Consider the following 25,391-nt stretch of genomic DNA (forward strand, 5'->3'; position numbering starts at 1 on the left):
GATCCTTTAGAATGTGGGTCTCAATAGCCAAACGGTTACATTTAGCATTTGTAAGGTAGGATGGCATACCGGACCTTGTGCGAGAAGGTCTGGCCATAATGGCAGAGTCCAAGGGACTCCTACCGCCATCTTTATGATCTCGGCAAACCAAGATCTTCTGGGTCACGCTGGGGCCCCCAGAATTACCTCCTTTCGTTCCTGCTTGATCCTGTGGAAAAGACGCAGAAGTATCAGAACTGGAGGAAACGCATAGATCAGTAAAAACTGATCCCATGGGAAGACTAATGTGTCTGTGCCGCATGCTAGTGGATCCCTCTTTCTCGACACAAAATTGTCGACTTTGTTGTTGAATCTGGACGTGAAAAGGTCCACGTCCGGAATACCCCAACTCTGACATAACTCTAGGAAGATGTCGGGTTGAAGAGACCATTCCCCCGGAAATAATTTTTGGTGACTCAAGTAGTCCGCCTGCCAATTCTCTATTCCTGGAATGAAAATTGCCGATAGGCAAGGAATGTTGTGTTCTGCCCAAGCTAGAACATGATTCACCTCTTTTTGGGCTGCACGACTTCTCGTGCCCCCCTGGTAAATGATTTAAGCCACAGCCGTGGCATTGTAGGACTGAATCCTGACAGGACAATCCCGTAGTCTGACCATCCAAGATTGTAGGGCCAGATGTACTGCTCGAATCTCCAAAATGTTGATAGGCAAGGTCCTCTCTAACTTGGACCATCTCCTCTGGACAGAATCTTCTTCCAGGACTGCTCCCCAGCCTAGAAGGCTGGCATCTGTTGTCGCCACTTTCCAGGATACTGTAATGCCGCGCACACACGACCGGACTTAGGTCCGACAGACTTTCGACGGAGTTCTGACGGAGTTCTGACGGCGTTCTGACGGCGTTCTGACGGCGTTCTCACAGAGTTCTCACAGAGTTCTCACAGAGTTCTCACAGAGTTCTCACAGAGTTCTCACGGAGTTCTCACAGAGTTCTCACAGAGTTCTCACAGAGTTCTCACGGAGTTCTCACGGAGTTCTCACGGAGTTCTCACGGAGTTCTCACGGAGTTCTCACGGACTTTCCGAATAAACGGACTTGGCTACACACACAATCACACCAAAGTCCGAAGGATTTGAACGTGATGACGTACGACCAGACTAGAATAAGGAAGTTCATAGCCAGTAGCCAATAGCTGCCCTAGCGTCAGTTTTTGTCCGTCGGACTAGCATACACACGAGCGGATTTCTCGGTAGGAACTGGGTCCGGCAGAATTCTGTCGGAAAAATTTGAAACATGTTCCATTTCTAAAGTCTGTCAGACTTTTGCAAATCAAAAGTCCGCTGCAGCCCACACACGATCGAATAGTCTGCCGGAATTGTTCCGTCGGACCTTTGATGTTGAAAAGTCCGGTCGTGTGTACGCGGCATTAGAAAAGATTTTCCCTTTTGGAGCTTGCTGGATATCAACCACCAATTTAGGCTCTGTTGTACGCCGGGAGCCAAGCATATTGGAAAATCCAAGGCCTGACCGACAGGATGGTGCTTTGAAGCAGTCTCGAGTAAAACTGCGCGTAAGAGACGGCCTCGAAGGAGGCCACCTTTTTGCCTAACAATCTCATGCACAGCCAAATGGAAGGATTTTTCTTTGCTTTGATAAGTTGAATTAGTCCTATAATGGAACTAATTCTTGTCTGGGGTAAGAATACCTTCTTCTGTACGGTATCTATGACCAGCCCCAAGTACTGTAATCTCCTTGATGGTTTTAAGGAGGATTTTTCTAGGTTCAGTATCCAACCTAGAGATTCCAGGTAGTTTACAGCTGTGATCAGACTCTGATTTAGACCTGAAACTGAATGATATATTAAAAGTAGATCATCTAAATAGGCTAGAAACGTTGTGCCCTGAGCCCTTAATCTGTCTAAAGGAGGTGCCAGAATCTTTTTCTAACAAGTGTGGTGCTGTGGCTAGAACGAATGGCAGGGCCACAAACTGAAAATTATGATTTTCTAATTTCGAAGCGCAGACATTTCTGGTGAGCGGGAAATATTGGCATGTGGAGATATGCATCTTTGATATCGATTGAAGCCAAAAACTCCCCTCTTTGCAGGATGGAAACCAATCGGATTGACTCCATGCGAAAGGATCGGATGTTTAAGTGCCAATTCAGATCTTTGAGATCTAGAGTGGATCTTACCTCTCCGTTTGGTTTTGGAACCGTAAAAATGTTTGAATAAAAACCTGTGCCCTGTTCCTCTAATGGAACATCTGTTATTTCAAAATGTGCTATTAATCTTTTTAAATAGGCAGATTTAAATATTATCAAAATAATACATGGTGATCCTGCCATTAAGGTATTTATCAGATACTCTGTTATGGGGTGACAATGGTTTCCCAACTGTATTCCTATGTTATCATCCTGTCACACATGCCTTTGGCTGAGACTACAAGAGACTGTGCCAACATTGAGCAGTCATTGCCCACCACTGGCAGGAACCTGGTCCAGAGCAATGATTTGCAGTTGATGCTGGAGTGTATGCATGTATTCAGAAAGTGTCGGAAAGAGGTTCAGGGTTTAGAATTTAAGGCTGATGTCTTACTGGCGATTCTAGGTAATTAGTGAGGTGCAGAAGCCACCTCACCTATTAGATGTTTCCACCTTTTCTGGCCTGAGATGCTTACCTCAGCTCAGTCCCCGAAGAAGGAAATAAATACTATACCACTTTTCCGAAACAGGTCGGGTATACTGTGTAGCGGCGGCTCCTGAAGAGCACGCGCTATGCATTTTTTTCAAAGTTAAAATTGCCTAAACTGCAGTTTGGTTTGGGTACAATTATCTAAATTAGACTTCAGCATCAGTCTGACTGGACTGTGAGATGTTCAGCCTGGCCACAGGGGGCACGGTCTCTTCTGGCAGGCATGAAACTATGGTCCGGTTAGGTGCTTAAGTTACTCTCTCTCGAAGCCCGTCCAGTGGGAGTGGCGCTCACTGTGCTTTCTGGGAGAGGGTATTTAAAGCGGGATTACGCTGACCTATAATTTTCTTTCTTTGCGTCTCATCGCTATACGTTTAAAGTATTATGCTATCACTCACTTCTTGCAGCTTTTATATCCGTTGCTTGCCGATTTCGTCCGTGAGGTAAACTTATATAAATTCCTCCTGGCGGTTTCCATTTTTATTGTGGGCATTTGAAGCCCACAAGCACTGATTTCCTGGATGCAGTGAATGCTGTGCTCCCAGCATTCACCGCTCGATCCCACGCATGCTCAGTGATATCAGTGAGCAGCGCCGTAGAATTTCGGGTTGCCATCACAACGGGCAGCATCGCCGGAATCTCACGAGATTTCGGCATGACGGCGTCCCCCACGGATTCTTGGGAAGAGTCTAACAAAGCTCCCAGGGGTCTTTGCGAAGCCGGGGAAAGGCGAAAAAACACGCCTACTCCCACGGGAGGAGAGCCCGGAAGACATTATAATAATTACTACTAAAAGGTAATTACTGCATAATAATTTTTTTTAATGGTCATTTCAGCATATATGGTCCAAAGTGATTTAAATAACATTAAAGGGGTTGTAAAGGTAAATGTTTTTTCACCTTAATGCATTCTATGCATTAAGGTGAAAAAACATCTCACACTGCTGGCGCCCCCAGTCCCCCCGTTTTACTTACCTGACCCCTCGAAAATCCCGCGCTCGCCCCCGCCGTCCTCTTCGCCGCTCAGCCTGGCCGCTGATTGGCTGGAGTGGATGGATTGAAAGCAGCGCAGCCATTGGCTCGCGCTGCTGTCAATCACATCCAATGACGCAGCGTGAAGGGGGGCGGGGCCTTGTGATACAGCGAGCGGCTATAGCCGCCGGCTGTATCACGGGAGTGCTTCTCACCAATGCGAGGGAGCTCACATTAACGTGAGAAGCACCTGCGGGAGGAAGCAGAGACAGCCGCCGAGGGACCCCAGAAGAGCAGGTTCGGGGCCACTCTGTGCAAAACGAGCTGCACAGTGGAGGTAAGTATGACATGTTTGTTATTTTAAAAAAAATAAAAATTTTTACTTTACAACCCCTTTAAGTTGCAATTTTGAGTACAAAACCACTTTAAGATGCGGACGTCACGTGGTTCGGGGTTCCGGTCCAGAATGGTGTACTGACTTCATGGTCCTGGTCCTCCTGACCAGCCCCCAGGAAGGCTATGGCCTGGGGTGCGGATCCACCCGATTTTGATGTCTGGCTAGCCCGAGGCGAGGAAACTAAGGAAGCATTCCAGGGGAGGACTCTTCAGAAGAAGACCATGTACGGGTTGGTTTCTTAGTAAGAGCCTAGAAGGGCTGAAGTACCCAAGAGAATCTGGTCTTGTGGATATCGCCAAGCTGGCTGAAAGATCCAGGTATCCTACAAGTGTTTTCAAGCTTAAGTTTCCCTACGTGTTCTACAACAACGTCTGTGGCAAAGACATTATCTTGTACGTGTTCTACAACAAGGTCTGTGGCAGAGACTTGTTCCTGAGTCTGAAAAAACTATATGAAAAAACTCGCCACCGCCCTCATCTATAGCTGGCTATAGCAGTAAGTGGCATTGGAAGGCTAAATCAGGTAACAACAAGGCCTGGGGTTTGCCCAGGAAAAATCCAAGCCTACTTACCACCACCTCGCAGACAACCAAATTGACCTGTCTAACAGTACGTTAAAAACAGGGGTTTAGTCCGCACGCATTTGCAAACGCATGCGTAAGCCACAGAGCCTCGTCAAGGCACCCTTGTATCTGTGGTCCTAACACTAAAGTATGAGTGTCCCCACAGTGGAGGCACATGCATTCTAATGGATAGATGAGGTCAGGTGGACTGAACAGGAGCCCACCCCTTCTTAAATGTACATGCAGTACACCAAACACCTAGCAAGGGTGCCTTGACGAGGCTCTGTGGCTTACGCATGCGTTTGCAAGCTTTGGCTAGGCCTTGTTGTTACCTTGTTCCTGAGTAAGCACCTTGTTGGCTGCTAGGCCTTGTGAGAGAGGAACTGTCCAACTTGAGTGATCATCCAGTTGCGAATGACTATTCTCTGGATGCAGTCAAAGTAAGCAAGTTCTTCAACATTTTGACTTCGATACTAAGAGTATCTGAATTCCCTTTCCAACCCTCTGATCCCAATTTAACCACTTAAGGACCGCCTCACGCCAATGTACGTCAGCAGAATGGCACGGCTGGGCACAAGCACGTACCTGTACGTTGCTCTTTAAGTGCCCAGCCGTGGGTCAGGAGCTCCCGACCCGGTCCTGAGCTCCGTGACCGTAGCCGCGGGACCACAGACGATTGCCGCTGGTGTCCCACGATCGGGTCACATAGCTGAAGAACGAGGAGAGGTCTGTGTAAACAAACCTCTCCCCGTGCTTCCTAGTGTGGCTGTTACCGATCGCCTGTTCCCTGATATAGGGAAGGACGATCAGTGACGTCACATGCCAGGCCACGCCCACTACAAGAAAAAACAACACATAACATCATACATAACACCTACACTGCCCCCTAGTGGTTAACTCCTTCACTACCAGTATCATTTACACAGGAATCAGTGCATTTAAATAGCACTGATTGCTGTATAAATGACAATGGTCCCAAAAATGTGTCAAAAATGTCTGATGTGTCCGCCATAATGTTGCAGTCACAATAAAAACCGCTGATCGCCACCATTACTAGTAAAAAAATTTTTTATAAAATTGCTATAAAACTATCCCCTATTTTGTAAACGCTATAACTTTTGCGCAAACCAATCAATAATCACTAATTGGTATTTTTTTTACCAAAAATATGTAGAAGAATACCTATCAGCCTTAACTGTGGAAAAAAAAAATTTTTTATATATTTTTTGGGGATATTTATTATAGCAAAAAGTAAAAAATATAGCATTTTTTTCACAATTGTCGCTCTATTTTTGTTTATAGCGCAAAAAATAAAAACCGCAGAGGTGATCAAATACCACCAAAATAAAGCTATATTTGTGGGAAAATAAGGACGCCAAGTTTGTTTGGGAGCCACGTCGCACGAACACACAATTGTCAGTTAAAGCGACGCAGTGCCGAATCGCAAAAAGGGGCCTGGTCCTTTGGCTGCAAATTGGTCCGGGGCTTAAGTGGTTAAGAGACTGTTCATTGTCTACGTTTTGCAAATAAAATCTATTCAAGTGGATCTGTTGTTGGTCTCTCAAGTTACTGGGCCATTACCACGGGACACCCTTAGCCCCTGTACACACAGTCGGAGATTTCAACAACCAAATCCGTCGGATCTTGTCCGTCAGATCTCGTCCGTCGGATCTTGTCCGTCGGATCTTGTCCGAAACTGTTGCATACACACGGTCGGACTAAGTTGTCGAAAAATCCGATCATTCAGAACGTGATGACGTAATTTCGTTACGATGGGACTACGTTCAGGCTAGTAGCCAATAGCTTTGATGTAGGAATTTGATCTGAGCATGCGTGGCACTTGGTCCGATCAAAATTCTCTACACATGATCGGAGTATGTCCGATCGAACCAGTTGGTCGGGAAATATTTCCAACATGTTGGAAAATTGGGTCCGACGGATATTCCGACAGAATCAGTCCGATGCATACCACACACAGTCGGATTATCCGACGATATGGTCCGATAGGACACATTCCGACGGATTCTTCGACCGTGTACAAGGGCTTAGACGTGCAACGAGGAAGACAGAAGGTAACGGTAAGCCCAAATCTAACCAGCAGCTCCTTTGGGGGTTAGTGCTACAACTGTAAACACATTTTGGTTGACAACATGTCTAGACCTCATGTGTATATTAGTCAACCTTTGTTGTTTATCATTTGTGTCATATATTATTGTTTTTATAGGTATTTGGATTTTTGTATATCAAGCTTATGCTCATGTGTACTTTCACTACAGTTTGTACTTTTTTATGATCTGGTTTTACCTCCCATGCCCATATAATCCCTGGGGCATTTCCCTTTTGCAAATTTCTATATATGGGATGCAGCATGGGTTTCCAGATCTGACTCTCAATAGGGGTTTCTCTTAAACTATTTTCTTTGTAGTCAAGATTACTACAGCATCCCTGTCATGTGCCAAACTGTTTCATTAAGCTCCTTGAGGGTAGGGGCCGATGTGCATGTACAATTTATACTGTGTGTAAAGTGCTACATAAATTAACGGCCCTATACAAGTACCTGAAATAAATAAAATTAACATAAACCCAGACTGTAGCATCTGTGTGTGCAAGATTGCAATTCTGCCCATTTGAATAGCTTCTACATTCTGCTGACTCCACTAGACACATTTATGCACTAGGTAAGATGCTCTTGTGTAATTCAATGCCAGTGTGTGTATAGAGAAAATCTACGCTAAGCAGTGTATAACAATTAAACAATAAAGGTGGGCAAAGAGAAAGCATTTTATATATGTTCTGTCCAGGAGTGCCCTTCCTGAAAGTCAGATTATAATATATGTTAAGCCTGCTTTAAAGAGGAAGTAAACCCTAATGGGTTTACTTCCTCTTTCATTCCCTGCAAAGGTAAAGCATAATGGACTACTATGCATCGCATAGTAGTCCATTATGTGTCACTTACCTGACACAGGAGCCAGCGAAGTCACCGCTGTCCCCTGTAGTCCGGCGCATCCATCTTCTTGGTGGGTCTCGCTGCTCCGCCGCTATCATTCGGCAAAGGCGCAATGACGTCACTCCCACGCATGCGCACGGGAGCCGCCACTCGCCGCATATCGCCGTTGACCGAGGCGTGCTCAGTGCGCCTGCGTGCCGCTGTCTACAGCGCATGCGCCGTAGACAGCGGTGCCTGTCTTTCGGCAAATATCTCCTAAACCGTGTAGGTTTAGGAGATATTTCTTGGACCTACAGGTAAGCCTTAATCTAGGTTTACCTGTAGGCCAAAGTGTGTTGTAAGGGTTTACAACCACTTTAAGGTGGTACTAACCAGAGGTTTGAATAATTTGCTATACTGAAAAAAAAGCCCCTATCTGGGCTACTCTACACAAAAAGATATGTTAAAGCTACAGAAAACATTTCTGCACAAGTCAATTTGCATTTTAGACTTGGCTGCCTTAGTGAAATGTGTAATTGCACGGCTATATTTACAGTCAAAACATAATTGACAATGAAAAAATTTAATAAAAAAATCAAGCTGCAAATATAAATTTTATGATGGGAAAATCATTTTAATTTGTTGGAGCTATATAAATCCTGTATAATAAAAATAATTTGTGGAAGATCTAAGCACATTGTTTGTGAAAATAATCCACACATCACCCTCTTGATAAACAGAGTTTAAGCCCTGGCTCACACCGGGGCAGCTTTGAAATCACGCTACTCCAGCGTGATTTTCAAAGCCACACATCAGTGCAATTTGTACTGCCAATTTAATTACGGCTTGCAACTTCATTTAACAGAAGTTTATGCAAGTCACAATGAAATCAGTAAAAAGTATTGCAGGAACATTTTTCATAATTGCTGCAACATGAGTTGTGGCGATCCGAATGGTTCCATACTGTCAAATCGCATGACAACTCGCACCAATGTGAATGGGGGGCTAAAGGATTTGAAGCTAACTATACAAACATTCACAAAATCATTAGGTGTCTATATTACTATTATGTACTGCATACTGATACTCATCCACCATTTCTACATACTGGTACAAGTCACACACACTGCTAAAAGGCATAGCTAGAGTGACCAGCTGAACAATGGCATGCATACCCCGTTATGATGCTGTGTATTATGATTTGAGTGCTTTCCCATTATGCTACAAACAAGCGAGTCTCTGCAAAACAGTTGCTTTGTCTACAATGGTGCATGTTTTATGTGCAGCTGGCAACGAAACACAGCAGCCAAAGAGATATATGCCAATGACAGCCATCTGACCAATATGCCGGATGGCAAGATTTCCCACCTTCCAAGTTGGACTGCTCTGTGTGGACCAGCTGCTCTGTTGGGAAATCTGGAATCAATGCTATGCATACTCTACCCAACATCCCTGTGGCCTCTGCAAACATTAACCCTTACACAGCCACAAAGTAAAAAAAAAAAAAGAGGAAAGTAACCAAAGCCTGCAAACTGGTTTACTTGTTCCACGTACTATGCTAAAGCTGAGTCAATCAATTAGTCTTAAGAACTGTAACACAGAAGCAATTTTAATGTGGGGTAACCAGAACCATTCACTGATGACACAGAATGGCAGCCAATAAGTAGTTCTGTGTTAACTAGGCGAGGAATGAAGGGGTTTCTAAAGTCACCACCAGCTGTGGGCTGATGTTTATTGTGCATTTCCCCTGATAACATTACATTAGACAGGATAAAGGCTGCATTATGGCATCACTATGCATGTTAGAAAAAACGAGGCCCAACATGATCTGAATATGATTATACCTCGAAAGCATGTTTTGAAAAAGACCTTGTGGAAAAGTATACTTATCCCCTGCAAGTGCAGCTCCAGTGATGTGTGTTAGGAAATGCAGCGAGTGACACAGTATGTAAAAATTATTCATTGACAATTTATCCAGGAATGGAAGTACGGGCTCTTGAAGCATTCAATATGCACTTAGGAAATGTTTTTCTTATGTATGCACTTCAATGTGAATGTCAGATAAAAAAGTTACACTAAAGATGCAATTTGACTTTTGTATATTCTTAAACATATGCCATCTTTAGACAGATTCATACGCAAGGTTGTATTTCTTGCAAATTCATGTCCACAGCAGTAGGACACGCCTAGCAGAAGATCCTACAAGCTAAAGCATGTATGGAAAGACAAATTGGTATGTGGTGGCTCCTTCCAACATGTACATATCGTATACAGTTTCCTCCAACAAAACTACCTTTATTATCATTTTAAAAGGAATAATTTTGCATTTATCTTCTTGTCAACTAAGTATATACTTCTTTTGTCCAAAGTCATTCGGAGTGATGAGACCAAAATTGAGCTTTTGGTCACAACCATAAACACTTCATTTGGAGAGGAGTCAACAAGGCCTATGACGAAAGGTATACCATTCCTACTGTGAAAAAAGGAGGTGGATCGTTGATGTTTTGGGGAGGTGTGCACTACAAAAGGCACAGGAAATTTGGTCAAAATTGATGGCAAGATGAATGCAGTATGTTACCAAAAAATACTAGAGGAACATTTGCATTCATAAGACAGGATGCTGCGCGTAGGACGTACATGGACATTATAAAAACACAAGGCCAAGTGGACCTGTCACTGGCTACAGCAGAGATCTCAAGACATGCAGTTCATGCAAGACAGCCCAAGAATTTACAGGAACTGGAGGCTTTTTGCCAAGAGGAATTGGCAGCTTTACCATCTCAGAAGATAAAGAGCCTCATCCACAAATGCCATAAAAGATTTCAAGCTGTCATTGATGTTAAAGGGGCAATAAACGGCAACAAACTACATTCCCTTGGCCTCCAAGAGTTTGCTCTATCCTGGTTCTCTGCCTATCTATCACAGCACTCCTTCAGTGTCACCCACAACTCTGTCTCCGCCTCTCCATTGCCCATTTCTGTGGGGGTCCCCCAAGGCTCTGTTCTTGGACCCTTTCTTTTCTCTATCTACACCTCCTCCCTTGGTCACTTGATAATGCCCGCGGGTTCCAATACCACTTATAGGCTGATGACACCCAAATCTATCTGTCTACTCCTCACCCCTTCAGTCTCCTCTCGCATTACTAACTTACTAACTGACATATAAGCATGGATGTCGCACCACTTCCTTAAACTAAATATCTCTAAATCTGAGCTATTAATATTTTCCCCTGCCCGTGCCCCCCCCCCCCCTCCATGACCTTTCCATCAAAATCAACAATGCAACTATCAGTCCCTCCCCTCACGCCAAGGTACTAGGTGTAATCCTAGACTTCCGACTTGTCATTTCAGCCCCAAGTCCAATTGTTGTCAAAAGATTGTAAAATTCACCTCCGTAACATCTCTAAAATTCGCCCCTTTTTAACAAATGAAGCCACTAAGCTCCTCATTCACTCCCTTGTTATCTCTCGCCTTGGCTATTGCAACTCCCTTCTCATATGCCTGCCTCTCCATAGGCTATCCCCTCTTCAGTCTATCATGAATGCTGCTGCCAGACTTATCCACCTTACCAACCGCTCAGTGTCTGCCAACCCTCTCCTCCAATCCCTACACTGGCTTTCCCAACCACCCAGCGAATTAAATTCAAAATACTAACCACAACATACAAAGCCATTGACAACGCTGCTCCGAAATACATCACCAATCTTGTCTCCAAATATCACCCAAGTCGTCCTCTCCACACTTCTCAAGACAGACCCCCCCCCCACCTCTCTCATATCATCCTCCCATGCTCCTCTCCAGGATTTCTCCAGAGCCTCTGCCATCCTCTGGAACACGCTACCTCCACCTGTCCGGCTATCCCCTACTCTTGCTACCTTCAGGCGATCCCTGAACACTCATCTCTTCAGGAAAGCTCATCACACCTCCACCTAATCTTCTACCACTTCCATCAGCTCATTACATATTCGCAACACGATCGAACACCTTTGGGATGAATTTGAGTGGAGACTGCAAGCCAGGAATTCTCGTCCAACATCAGTGCCTGACCTCATAAATGTGCTTCTGGAAGAATGGTCACACATTCCCATAGACACACTCCTAAACCTTGTAGACAGCCTTCCCAGAGAAGTTGAATCTGTTATAGCTGCAAAGGGTGGGCTAACTCAACACTGAACCCTACAAACGGGGATGCCATTAAAGTTCATGTGTGTGTAAAAGGTAGATGTCCCAATACTTTTGACACACACACACCACAGTATATTGTATTCAAACGTACAACTGTGTATCTATGAGGATTTAAATATAGGCGCTCTCATTGCAAACATGTTTTTAAAGCCACAATCTCCTAATCTTTTCTTCATCTAATGAGTCACTGACCTGGAACGGCCATTCAGTCACTGATGTCTGAAAAGTTTGAACTTCTGTGCTGGGGTGGTAGCATTTAAAAGTGAAACTTCAAGGCTAGAACTAACTAAGCCTAAAACAGCTCCCACCCCCCTTTTAACACCTACACTAACTAGTTATCCATTTCAAGACTAAGCCTATTTTGGACATTTGGTGTTTACAAGTTAAAAACCTTTTTTTTTTTTTGCTAGAAAATTACTTGGAAACCCCAAACATACATATACACATATATATATATATATATTTAGCAGAAGAGAATAAAATGGCGATTGTTGCAATATTTTATGTCACACGGTATTTGTGCAGCGGTGTTTTGAATGCAACTTTTTGGGAAAAGGGACAATTTCATGAACTTTAAAAAAACAAAACAGTAAAGTTAGCCCAATTTTTTTGTATAATGTGAAAGATGATGTTACGCCAAGTAAATAGATACCAAAAACGTTGCGCTTTATAATTGCACGTACTCATGGAATGGTGACAAACTACTGTACCTAAAAATCTCCATAGGCAACGCTTTAAAAAATGTTTATGGTTACCAGGTTAGAGTTACAGAGGAGGTCTAGTGCTAGAATTATTACTCTCGCTTTGACGATCTCAGCGATACCTCACATGTGTGATTTGAACACTGTTTACATATGCGGGCGCGACTTCCGTATGCATTTTCTTTGCTGCGCGAGCTTGTGGCGACTGGGGCGCTTTAAAAAAAAATTCTCTTATTTTATTTAAATAATTCATATTAATACATTGTTTTTAAAAAAAAAAAAAAAATGATCACTTATTGCTGTCACAAGGAATGTAAACATCCCTTGTGACAGTAATAGGTGGTGACAGGTACTCTTTATGGAGGGAACGGGGCTCTAAAAGACCTCCAATCCCTACTTTGTACTTCAAAGTATTCAGATCGCCATTTTTGGCGATTCTGAATACTGTATATTTTTTTTTAAACCGGCGCCATTGGCAGCCGAATAAACGGAAAGTGACATCATGACGTCGCTTCCGTGTTTACAATCAGGAGACTGGAATGAAGCCACTTACGGCTTCATTCCAGTCTGTCCCTAGCCACCGGAGGCATCAGATTGTTGATCGGGTCTCCTGGTGGAACGGGTGGCTTGGTAAGGGCGGTGGGGGGGGGGGCGTCCCCTCCCATTCCTCCGGTATAACAGCCAAGTGGCTTTTAGCTAAGCAGAACCCACATATGTAATCAACAAATATGGCTGTCCCTATGTATATAAAGATTTAAAAATCATAAATCGGAATGATCAGATGCTTACCTAGCCGGTAACGGCAAGTAAACAAACTACTGGAATTGGAAGTGAGTTAATACACGTTGCTTCCAAGTTCATTGATCATAAAGAAGGGGGAAGTTCCATCTTTTCTGTCTGCCACAGGAAGGCCCAGGAATGATGGTGAATGATGGTGGTAGGAGGAGGGGTGCTATTTCCAACTGAAAATTTTGTTACCAGGAACATGGCTGCAGCTGCAGACGCAGACATGATCCAGGTATCCTACTTGTTCCCTATTGCCGCGTACACACGAGCGGATTGTATGGCGTACTTAGTCCGTCATACAATCCGACGGACAGTCCGTCGTACTTTCCACTGAACGGACTTGACCACACACGGATACACAAACAATCCGTCGAAAGCTTGCGCGATGACGTGTACAGCACGTACGACGGGACTAGAAATAGGAAGTCCAAGACACAGCAAAGCACCCTTCCGCCGTATAAATCCTTTCTGGGCATGCGCCATTCTTAGTCCGTCGAACTAGCATACTGACGACCGTATTGTCCGCTGAAACCAAAGTACGACGGACAGAATTTCGAAAAAACCAAAATACTTAGTACTCCGGACTGCACGCTGAAAAAGTCCGCTGAAGCCCACACACGAGCGGATTGTCCGCTGAAATGTGTTTCGACGGACTAAGTACGCCATACAATCCGCTCGTGTGTACGCGGCATATGATGTACGGTTATGTCCAGGATCATCGCACGAACCAGGCATTCCTCGGTTCACGCTGACAGGGAGAGCCGATCAGTGGCTCTCCCTGCCAGGGGGGTGGTCTGTGCTGACAATCAGCACATTGATTATCAATACAGCCCCATCAGATGTGCTACCACAGCTGCCAGTTAGTGCCCCATAAAAAAAAAAAAAAAAAAAACATGACCGTGCCAAGATCATTGCCAATTAGTGCCCAGCAGTAAAACGTGTCAGTACCTCAGTACTTCCTCATCAGTGCTGCCCATCACAGCCACCAAGTGGTTAAGTCCAATTCTGAAAGTTTCACTGGCCCTCAGGAATGACTCAGCGTTCATACATAGTTTCATATTCATGGAAAACCGAGAGCCCTGAGCTGTAGATGCAGTAGGTTCTTGCTGACCCTAGAGGGAATCACTAAGTCAACCCAGCCTAATCAAAAGGGGTTTTCTGTAGGAAAACTAAAGTGTGCGATTATAATTCAGCAGATACTCCCTTTAGTGACACTTTTTTAAATTATATCAAAATCTTCTCAAGACCAATATTTTACAATTCGTCAAACATCATATTAGTAAACAGAATTAACTACTTCCATACCAGTCACTTTCGCCCCTTCCCGTCCAGGACAATTTTAGGCTTTCAGCGCTGTTGCACTTTGCATGACAATTGCACGGTCATGCTACACTGTACACAAACAAAATTGTTATCATTTTGTTCCCACAAATAGAGTTTTTATTTGGTGGTGTTTGATCACCTCTACAGTTTTTATTTTTTGCTAAACAAACTAAAAAAAAAAAAAAAAAAAAAAATCGAAATTTTTGAAAAAACAAAAAAAACTTTTTCTTCAATTCGGTTATAAAATTTTGTTTCCTCCTTCACTGACGGGCACTGATGAGGCGGAAATGATGGGTTGGCACTGATGAGGAGGCACTGATATGCAGAATTGATGGGCACTGACAGGCAGCACTGATGGGCACCAATAGGCCACAATGATATGCAGCACTGATGGGCACCAATAGGGGCACTGACAGGCGGCTGCGATGGGCACTGACAGGTGGCTGTGATGGGCAGCACTGATGAGGAAGTACTAAGGTACTGACACGTTTTACTGCTGGGCACTAATTGGCACTGATCTTGGCACGATCATGTTTTTTTTATGGGGCACTCACTGGCAGCTGTGGTAGCACATCTGATGGGGCTGTATTGATAATTAATGTGCTGATTGTCAGCACAGACCACCCCCGTCAGCGTGAACCGAGGAATGCCTGGTTCATGCGATGATCAGCTGTGACTGGTCACAGCTGATCACGTGGTAAGAAGCCTCTATCAGAGGCTTCTTACCACGATCGGAGATGCGGCATGTCAGATTGACTGACGTCATATGACGCGGAGTCAAAATAACTGAACCACTTCCCAACCATCATTCTGCTTTAGGCTGGGAGGAAAGTGGTTAAATTACTATTAAAAAGACCAAATATGTCTGTAAAGGTTCTCATTTATACAAGTCAAGGTATATCTAGTAGTAGTTAGTCATATTAAACTGGTCTTGTTTTGTAATGCTGAAGACATTTCGTAAATTACCAAGCCACATCACCAGTCGAGAAGCTACTCCAGCATTTATACTTCCACCTTAGGAAACCTTAATCACCATTCAATGTGTAAAAGTTGATTGTCCAAGAGCAGGATGTGAAAGTTGCGGTGCCATTCTGTTCTAGTTACAAAACCTCATTGTTGGTGTCCTGTACATTGGGCAGAAGAAAACAACCTCTCAACAAGCAAATGGTATAAAACAGGCGGGTGAATTCTACAGGCCAAGACACAGCAGTCTTCCTAAACCTTAAAGAAAAGGAACATTCTTTGGAGGACAACAAAGTGCACATTTTGGACAGAGGGGACAAATGGTTTGCAGAGCCACAAAAGATACCATCTACATCAAAATGGAACAACCATGCCTGAACAGGGCCTTTATCTCATATAATGCAGTTTAACCATCTCTGCACTGCTAGTTTGGCATTTCACACCTTTATACCTTGTACACATGGTCGGACATTCCGACGGATTTTGGCCCAAACTTGTCTTGCATACATGCGGTTTCACAAAGTTGTCGGAAAATCCGATCGTTCAGATCGAGGTGACGTAAACCACGTACGATGAGACTATAAAGAGGCCAGTAGCTTTCATCTCATAATTTATTCTGAGCATGCATGGCACTTTGTCGGAATTATCTACACACGATCGGAATTGAAACTATTGGATTTTGTTGACGGAAAAGCATTCAAACTTGGTGTGTCGGAAATTCCGACGGAAAAAGTCCGATGGAGCCCACACACGATCGGATTTTCCGACAACATGACACATTTTCCGTCGGAAAGTCCGACCGTGTGTACAGGGCAGTAGCTTTGAAAATCGAGAAACTAACACCTCTGCAGGCTTCTTGACACCAACAATGGTTTTACTCAGCTAGGACAGGATAGCACAACTTTAACCTTCCAACCTTCTCTTGGACAATCAGCATTTACATATTCCATTGTGATTGGGTTAAGGTGTTCAAAGGTGTAAGTATGAATGCTGGAAATATTCCTAACACTCTAGGAACTGAAGAATTGGCTTGGTAAGCTATGAAACATCTTAAATATTACAGACCAATCCAGTTGAAGGTAACCAACTAGATGTACTAAATATGATATACATCATAAAAAATATATTTTATAGAACATTTAATATGAGCAGTTTACCTTCTGTACTGGTATCAATCAGCTCTCGACTAGAGCTGGGCGATTTAAAAAAAAAAAAAAAAAAATTGTCGATTGAAAAAGAAAAAGAAATAAAAAAAAAAAAAAAAAAAACTCGATTAACGATTCGAATCAAGTTTTTTGGGTTTTTTTGATGGACACTGCGCCGGTCCTGGGGAGCTGCAGGCAGGAGTTTTTAGGCGAGGCCGCGGCTTCTGTCTAGTCTGTGGCGCCCAGCCTCGTGGACTAGGCCGAATCAGCGGCCTCGCCTAAAAACTCCTGCCCGCAGCACCTCAGAAACGGCGCGGTGGTGAAAAAAAGAAAATCTAAAAAAAAATTGATTTGCTTAAAATTTTTTAATCGATTTGACCTCTCAACTCGATTCAAGATTTAAATAGATTTTTTTCCCCAGCCCTACTCTTGACTTACTGGTACATTTTGTATACATGTTATGTTAAGATTTATGATGTAGAATAGGGGTCGGTAACCTGTCTGCCGCCGCTAAATGTCCGGCCCGTCAGTCAGACACAGTCTAGGGGGCTGCAGCAGTGAAGGAAGGATGGTAACTGCACTCTCTAGCTCTGGACAACTTAGCCCCAACTGTGCCAGCAGGGTCAGCGGCACTAGTTAGGTCCTGCAGGTGGCACATTCTGTTACGCCTGTCAGCTGGGCTGCCTGTCACTTTTCCACCTGTCGCTGAGTCTCCCTAAGTGAGTGCTCATTGCTGAATGTCGGCAGCTTCGCCTTCACAGTCCACCCCCTGCCCAGCCAGGACTCCGTGGTGCACAGTGAACTGTGCTGTCTCTGTAGCTGCCGGTGCCAATCCTGTCACTCAATATCTCACACAAATCCTGTGAGTGAGATATTAAAGGCAGGATTCAGAGTGAACACCACAGGGATGCAGAGTGCTGAAGACACCTTGTAAAGTAGCCAATCCCTGCTGTAGCCACACTAGCAGCCCTGCCCCCTGATGTACACACACACACACACACACACACACACACCGAGGTGGTAGATAGGAGAGTGTGTATCTGTAGCAGTCACAACCATTTACAATTCAATTGGAGGACACCAAATGCTGCATAATTGGGGAGTCCACTGTGTAAAACACACCCCATTCCCAGCCCCCTCAACTTAATAAAATGCATTTGTCCCTCTCCTCTGCAACTCCAAGTCTCTTACTGTTAGAAAAGTTTTAAATGTTTATTGTGTGACTATTAGAAAAACAATATTCCTGAGACTGATTTTTAAAAACTTACTTCTGAGCACATTATTGTATTAACTTTTTGTATTGTTTTGTCTTAACTAACTCCATAGTAAGTTGTAGGATGATTAGGTTTAACTAAATATGATAGCCTAAGAATGTACGGGAAACATGAATATCAAAATAAAGTACCAGTTTGACAACGTTATTTATGTTTCCTCAGCCAATAGAAGCATAGAGGTGGTATTCTTGTAGGGATAAGGAGGGGAAGACACATTCTTTTTGTGAGACTTTACTGCAGCTTTTGTCCTGTAAGCATGTCTCCCTTTTGTGGGCCACATCAGAAATAAATTGTCTGCTTCTCAATACATCTGGAGTTTTGACTGATCACAAGAGAAGATTCCTAACACTTACTGTAAAAAAAAAAAAAAACTGCCTTCTGCTGGAAAGCAATCCGCACACGGATTGTTTTTCAGATGTATATTGACAGGTGGTGAGGATATCGCCTCCTTACCACCTGATTTAAACCCCTGAATCAGGAGTCGGCGATGTAATGTATACACATGCACCTGACCCGCAGACATTTTAATTAAGAACAGAGCACAGCAGGAAGCCGAATTAGAACACGGGAGAGACACATAGCAGCGCTTATAAGACAGCGGGAGTTTCCAGAGTTAACTTTCCAGGTGATTGGTTGCTAGGTAGTCCTAAAAACCAATCACCAGCTTTTTTTTTTTTTTTTTATTAACTCTGAAAGCTCCCACTGTCTTATCAGTGCAGAGCTAGTTTATCACTCTCATTAACAACTTATCATCCAGTCTCCGTCAACCCTTCTCCACCTTCAACTCTTTACTTCGTTCTCCACTGCCTTCACCCACTAACTCACTCACTGCCCAGGCGATTGCCAATCACTTCAAAACAGAAGTTTGACATAATGGCTTAACTCTCATTTAGTCTATCCCCCCCCTTCAATCAATCATGAATGCTGCTGCAATACTCATCCACTTTACCAATCGCTCTTTGTCTGCTACTCCTCTCTTTCAATCCTTCCACTGGCTTCCTCTCACCCAACAAATTAAACTGAAGTTACTAACAACTACTTACAAAGCCATCCACAACTTAGCGTCCAGCTACATCACTGGCCTAGTCCCAAAATACCAACCAATCGTTCTCTTAGTTCCTCTCAAGACCTCCTGCTCTAGCTCCCTTGTCACCTTATCCCATGCTCATCTCCAGGACTTTTCCAGAGCCTTGCCAATCCTATGGAACTCCTTACCCCAATCTGTCCAATTATCTCCTACTAGTTGTTAGATGATCCCTGAAAAACATCCTCTTCAGAGAAGCCTATCCTATCCACACCTTACAACTGTATTTTTATTTTCTGCATCAGCTCATCCCCCACAGTTATTACCTCTGGTTTCACTTCCCTTCTAGATTGTAAGCTCTAACAAGCAGGGCCCTCTGATTCCTGCTGTATTGCATTGTATTGTAACTGTACTGTCTGACCTCATGTTGTAAAGAACTGTGCAAACTGTTGGCACTATATAAATCATGTATAATAAGAATGTCTCCAATTCAGCTAGGGATTTTGTTTCTGTAGTGGCTACTCTGCATTTGCTCAGTTTTCACTCTGAGCAGCACATGTGACTATAGAGTCACACATGCGGGTGTATACACAGTGGTAAATGACAGTCCACTACCTCCCTCCTTCTCCATGCCCACTAACCAGCTAAACACAATGGGGGCGGGATATTCCAGTGCATTCAGAAACTATTCACAGCACTTTTTCCACATCTTGCTATGTTAAAGCCTTAATCTAAAATTCTACAAACAATAACCCATATTGACAACATGAGAAGTTTCTTTGAAATCTTTGCAAATTTATTAAAAATAAGAAAACGAAAAAACAATACCCATGTACATACGTATTCACATCCTTTGCTCAATACTTTGTTGATACACCTTTGGCACCAATTATGGCCTGGAGTCATTTTCAGTATGATGCTACAAGCTTGGCACACCTATTTATGGGCAGTTTCTCCCATTCTTCTTTACAGGACATCTCAAGCTCCATCAGGTTAGATGGGGAGCATCCATGTTCAAGTCTGGGCCACTCAAGGACATTCATAGAGTTGTCCCATAGCCACTTTGTCATCTTGGCTGTGTGCTTAAGGTCATTGTCCTGTTGGAAGATGAACCTTCACCCCCAGTCTGAGGTCCAGAGCACTCTGGAGCAGGTTTTCATCAAGGATGTCTCTGTACATGGCATTCATCTTTCCCTTGATCCTGACTAGTCTCCCAGTTCCTTCCGCTGAAAAACATCCCCACAGTATGATGCTGCCATCTCTATGCTTAAATGTAGAGATGGTATTGGCCAGGTGATGAGTGGTGACAGACATGACGCTTGTCATTCAGGCCAAAAAGTTCCATTTTTGTTTTATCAGACAAGGGACATTTGTTTCCAATGGTCTGCGAGTCCTTCAGGTGCTTTTTGGCAAACTGCAGGCAGGCAGTCATGTGCCTTTTTACTGAGGAGTGTCTTCCACCTGGACACTCTACCATACAGATTGGTGGAGTGCTGCAGAGTGCTGCAGAGATGGTTGTTGTTCTAGAAAGTTATAATCTCTCCACAGAGAAATGATGGAGCTCTGTCCGAGTAACCATCGGGTACTTGGTCACTTCCCTAAGGCCCATGTCCCCCGAATGTTCAGTTTAGCCGAGCGGCCCACTCTAATTAGAGTCCCGGTGGTTCCAAATTTCCTCTATTTACGAATAATGGAGGCCACTGTGCTCAGTGGGACCTTCAATGATGCAGAAATGTTTCTCTGCTCTTCCCCAGATCTGTGCCTCGATACAATTCTGTCTCAGAAGTCATTTCATGGCTTAGTTTGTGCTCCGACGTGCGCTGTTAACTTTGGGACCTTATGTGTGCCTTTCCAAATCATGTCCAAACAACTGAATTTACCACAGGTGGACTCAAATCAAGTTGTAGAAACATCTCAAGAATGATCAGTGGAAAAAGCCACCTGAGCTCAATTTTGAGTGTCATGTCAAAGGCTGTGAATACCTATGTACATGGGATTTGTTTCTTAATTTTTAATAAATTTGCAAAGATTTCAAAATTCTTTAACGTTGTTATTATGGGGTATTGTTTGAAGAATTTTGAGGAAAATAATTAATTTAATCCATTTTGGAATAAGGCTGTAAAATGGAAAAAGTGAAGCACTGTGATTACTTTCCAGATGCATTGTACATGCAAATTGATAGAAGCTTCACCTTCCTCTTATTCTAGACACAGGATGGAGGGGTGTGACACAGCATGTTATTTCTACAAAATAATAAATATTTGATGTCAAATATATTTCAAATATATTTGTATGACAATTTAATCCTATGACAATTTAAAGGATATCATTTATTTATTTTTACTCTGTATTCCCAAGGCTGTTTTTTGTTTGTTTTGTTTTTTCAAACATGTGACCAGCAGCAGTGGACTAGATGCTCCTCCTGTCAGGATGAATTACACTTTAACATTGGATCGAGGGCAGATTTGCCACGAATCTGCCCGCAATTTTAAATCGCTGATGTGTAAACGGCAAATCATGGAACTCGCATTTGAGATGCCATTTAAATGACACCTCAAAACGCAGCGTGGGTCTGCCACAATTGTTGTGCGATAAATTGCAGCAACACTCATTGTGGTTTACATGCCGCCTAAAAGAAGCTCTAGAACTTTTTTTGGGTGACATGCTTCCCGTGACATGTGTTGCCACAATTTATCGTGCGACAATCGCTGCAGACCTGCGGCGCTAAACGAGTCCCGCAATTTACCATTCAAACATCAGCATTTTCAAATCACAGGCAGATTGACGGCAAATCTGAAGCGATTCAAAAACGCTAAAGTGTGAATGCATTGTTTCCTTGCAGACAGGCTGGTAAAGATCTGGGTCATTTGACAGCTGTAAATCGATTAGGAAAAAAGGTACTTAGATGTTTTTTTTAAATTCAAATAATTACACTGCCATCACCCACATACAGAAATATAAGAGACAATGTAAATTCAACAGTGTGTGTATAGTATCACTTTGGTTTAAAGTCCATAACAACCATAAAAAAATAAAAATAAAAAATACATTATAAAGTTTTTAACAATCTGCACAATGCATGCCATTTTCAACTTTAGTTGACTTACTTGGTTATAGAGTTAAAATTAGCATGAACTGGTAAAATGGTTATGCTTTCTAAATTCGACTATCAATAAACAGGGATCTAAATTAACAAGCACTTACTTGCATGTAGCTTATCATGTCAAGGAACAGGCGGAGGATTTGCTCTTCTAATTCTGAGGGTCTCCGAGTGCTACAACCACTCTTTGATTGTAGAAGGGCTTTCCAGATTCCCAGTCGGAGGGTGGAGTACTCTTGTAGTTGTGATGGCTCACAATACAAATACCTCAGAAACGGTGTCAAAATATAAACACTGGAGGGCTGCTTCCTGCAATCAAATAGGTGCTTAAAGTCAGTTCCTTTTATAAAATTCTTAGAATTGTGTCTCTATACAATAAAACACAGCAATAAGATATTTAGTTTGTTTCCCAAGAAATACTTCATAAATCAATACTTCAAGGAAAGCAGGGTTTATAGATACTCTATATAATTAGCAATCAAAGTCTTATGAAGTTTCACATCAATATATAATATAATTTCAAGAGACATTTTCAAGATCTTTAACTCTGTAACTTTCATTACAATAATACCCAATAGTCCTCAGATACCAAGGTCCTTGTACAGGCACTTACTCTTATAATGTTAAAATGCATAGGCACCTAACCCCTTCACCATTAGCTAAGTTTAGAGACAACTACAGCCCACTTTGCCCCAGATGCGATGGGTCTACTGGCACTTTTTTTCCATACTATATGGTCTTGCCCGGTGATGCAGGATTATTGGTCCTAAATAGTGCAATTCATACATGACAAAATGGGCTCCCCCCTCACACTGTGCCCTAAACAATGTTTACTGGGAGTGTTCCCAGACTTCGATAAGTTCCACCACATCATTTCTACAAGAAACACTGTTTATAGCTAGATTACTCATAGCACGGAAATGGCTTAGGGCGTTATCGAACATCATTCAGGAATGGATCGCCGCAGTTAATGTGTTACCTAACAAAAAGGAGATGTATGCTCAAAGAGGATGTCCTTCCAAATATGGAAAGATTTGGGATGCCTGGTTGGGAGAAGTCTTCACCTGATCGGAGTGAGGACAGAATGTATACATTCTCTTCTCCTCGCATTACACCAGTAGAGTCAAAAGGTGATATGTTACCGTTAACACATGCATGTATCTGCACTGTTACCAAAGAATATTTACTTTGTTTCCTCTTTTTATTTTTTTCGATATTCCATCTGTATCTCCTTGTAGATGTACAATATTTGCATCATGATTACTGTCATCTTGTAACCATGCATACTTTTCCAATAAAGAACGTTGTTTGAAAAAAATTAAAATAAAAAATGCATAGGCACCATCTTGCCATTGTACTCCTGCATTATCACCCTGTCACACGGGTTCCAATGAAAACTACAGGTCACTATTAGGAAAGCTGCCCTGAGAATTACAATGCAGCCAGCACTGCAGTACATGCATGTAGACAAGAAGTGGATGCAAAAAGCAGCAAATCAATTTAAAAAGAGGCAAAAAAAAAAAAAAAATAAATAAAAAAAAAAGTTTATTCTTTCCACAAAATCCTTCTGCAAGCAGAACACTATGGAACTTGATGGGTTTATCATCTTTGTGAAGATATAAAGATCACCACTTTCCTCCAGCTATACACAATGTCATGTGGAGAGGTAAGATCCCTAGACAGAACTCGTCCTGCTTTGTATTGTGCGCCAGTTTTTACGTTGTATGTGGAGTTGATTTTGGCAGCTTCGGACAACAAGGAGCTGCTTCTAGAGCCCCTCCCTTGATAATCCCCGGCTGTGTACACTGGCCTTGCTGTCATTCTAAACTGCATATGGGAAGCCTCCAAGAGGGAAAATGAAACCTGCAAAAAATAGGCAGGGTGGTTAAGATCTTACAACCAAAATTCACACTTCCCTGAAAAAATAACTTTTAGCTATATATACAGTGTTGCCCATAAATGAGTACACACCAACAAATTTGTCAGAAAACCATTACTTTCTTTACAGAATCAACATTTTCTACGGGACACTATACAACACAATACTCCCACAAATGTGGGCCATTGATTGCAACCAAGATTTGTTACTTTGCAGACACAAAAAAATGTTTTCCTCACAAATTCATTCAAGACCATGTTGCAAAAATGAATACACCCCAATGAAAGTCTTATGCTGCGTACACACGACCAGACTATGATGGACTAGGTCTGACGGACTTTCAGCGGAGTTCCGACGGACTTTCCGAACGAGCAGACTTGCGCACACACGACAGGATTTTCCGGCAGACAAGGCCCAACGGTCTTCCAAATTAATGGACTTGCCCACACACGGACTAAAGTCCGTTCATTTTCAAGAGTTATGACAGGACTAGAAAAGGAAGTCAATCTCGCCGTTTTTATAGGCGAGATTGACACCTTGCGAGCCCTATCGCCTGGTATGGATTTTAAGGGGAACCCCTACGCTGAAAAAACGCCGTGGGGATCCCCCCAAGGTCCATACCAGACCCTTATCCGAGCACGCAGCCCGGCCACTCAGGAAAGGGGGTGGGGAAGAGGGCGCTCTGCAGGCCCCCAACCTCAAAGCACCTTGTCGCCATGTTGATGAGGACAAGGGCCTCTTCCCGGTCTGCAGGCAGGGGGGCTTATCGGAATCCGGGAGCACCCTCTAATAAGGGGGCTTCCCAGATCCCGCCCCCCCACCCTATGTGAATAAGTATCGTACCCCTACCCATTCATCTGGGTGAAAGAGAATGTCAATTAAAAAAAAAAAAAAAAACACACACACACACACACACACACTAGACAGGTTTTTAAAGTAGTTTATTAGGCAGCTCCGGGGGTCTCTTCCATCTTCAGGGGTCTCTTCCGACTTCTCCGCTCTCTCCGGCCTCCGGTTCTTCTCCCGCGCTCCTCCGCTATCTTCTGCTCTTTTGCTAGTGGTGGCCCGGTTTCTTCCGTCGTCTTCTTCCAATGTGGACACGACGCTCTCATCCACTGCAATGCTGTGTGCACGGTGCGCTACAACTTATATAGGCATGAGGCGGGGTCACCGGGTGATGTCATATGCCGCCAACTTGGTCCTTCCATGCCTAGAAGGCTTGGTGTTGTCCTTACAAATCATGGAGGTCATACAAAAGACTAGATGTAGTAGTTTTTGTTGTGGAGTCAATTCATTTTTGCATCAACTAATTTGAGTAAAACTGAAGATTTTGTAATCTAAGTTATATTAACCTTACTTTCATGTAATGAGATAAACAAATGTTCTATAAAACTCAGTTTTATACAATTTCAGAAATTTTTCTTGTGTTCATTGAGATATTGATTCAAATCTTACTTTTCAAAAGGG

General features: G+C 43.1%; 1 protein-coding gene across 2 annotated transcripts in view; it reads right to left on the bottom strand.

Annotated features, from left to right (window-relative positions):
* The window catches only part of FOCAD (focadhesin), a 346,212-nt gene that overhangs the window by 241,904 nt on the left and 78,917 nt on the right, over positions 1 to 25,391 (bottom strand). For both annotated transcript variants that reach the window (XM_077475201.1, XM_077475202.1), the window contains exon 7: positions 22,150 to 22,354. In XM_077475201.1, coding sequence (XP_077331327.1) covers positions 22,150 to 22,354 — 205 coding nt within the window. The remainder of the gene's footprint in view (positions 1 to 22,149; positions 22,355 to 25,391) is intronic.

Source organism: Lithobates pipiens, unplaced genomic scaffold (genome assembly GCF_037356315.1).
Source record: "Lithobates pipiens isolate NorthernLeopardFrog02 unplaced genomic scaffold, aLitPip1_a1.2 Scaffold_13, whole genome shotgun sequence".
In the NCBI taxonomy this organism is placed as follows: Eukaryota; Metazoa; Chordata; class Amphibia; order Anura; family Ranidae; genus Lithobates; species Lithobates pipiens.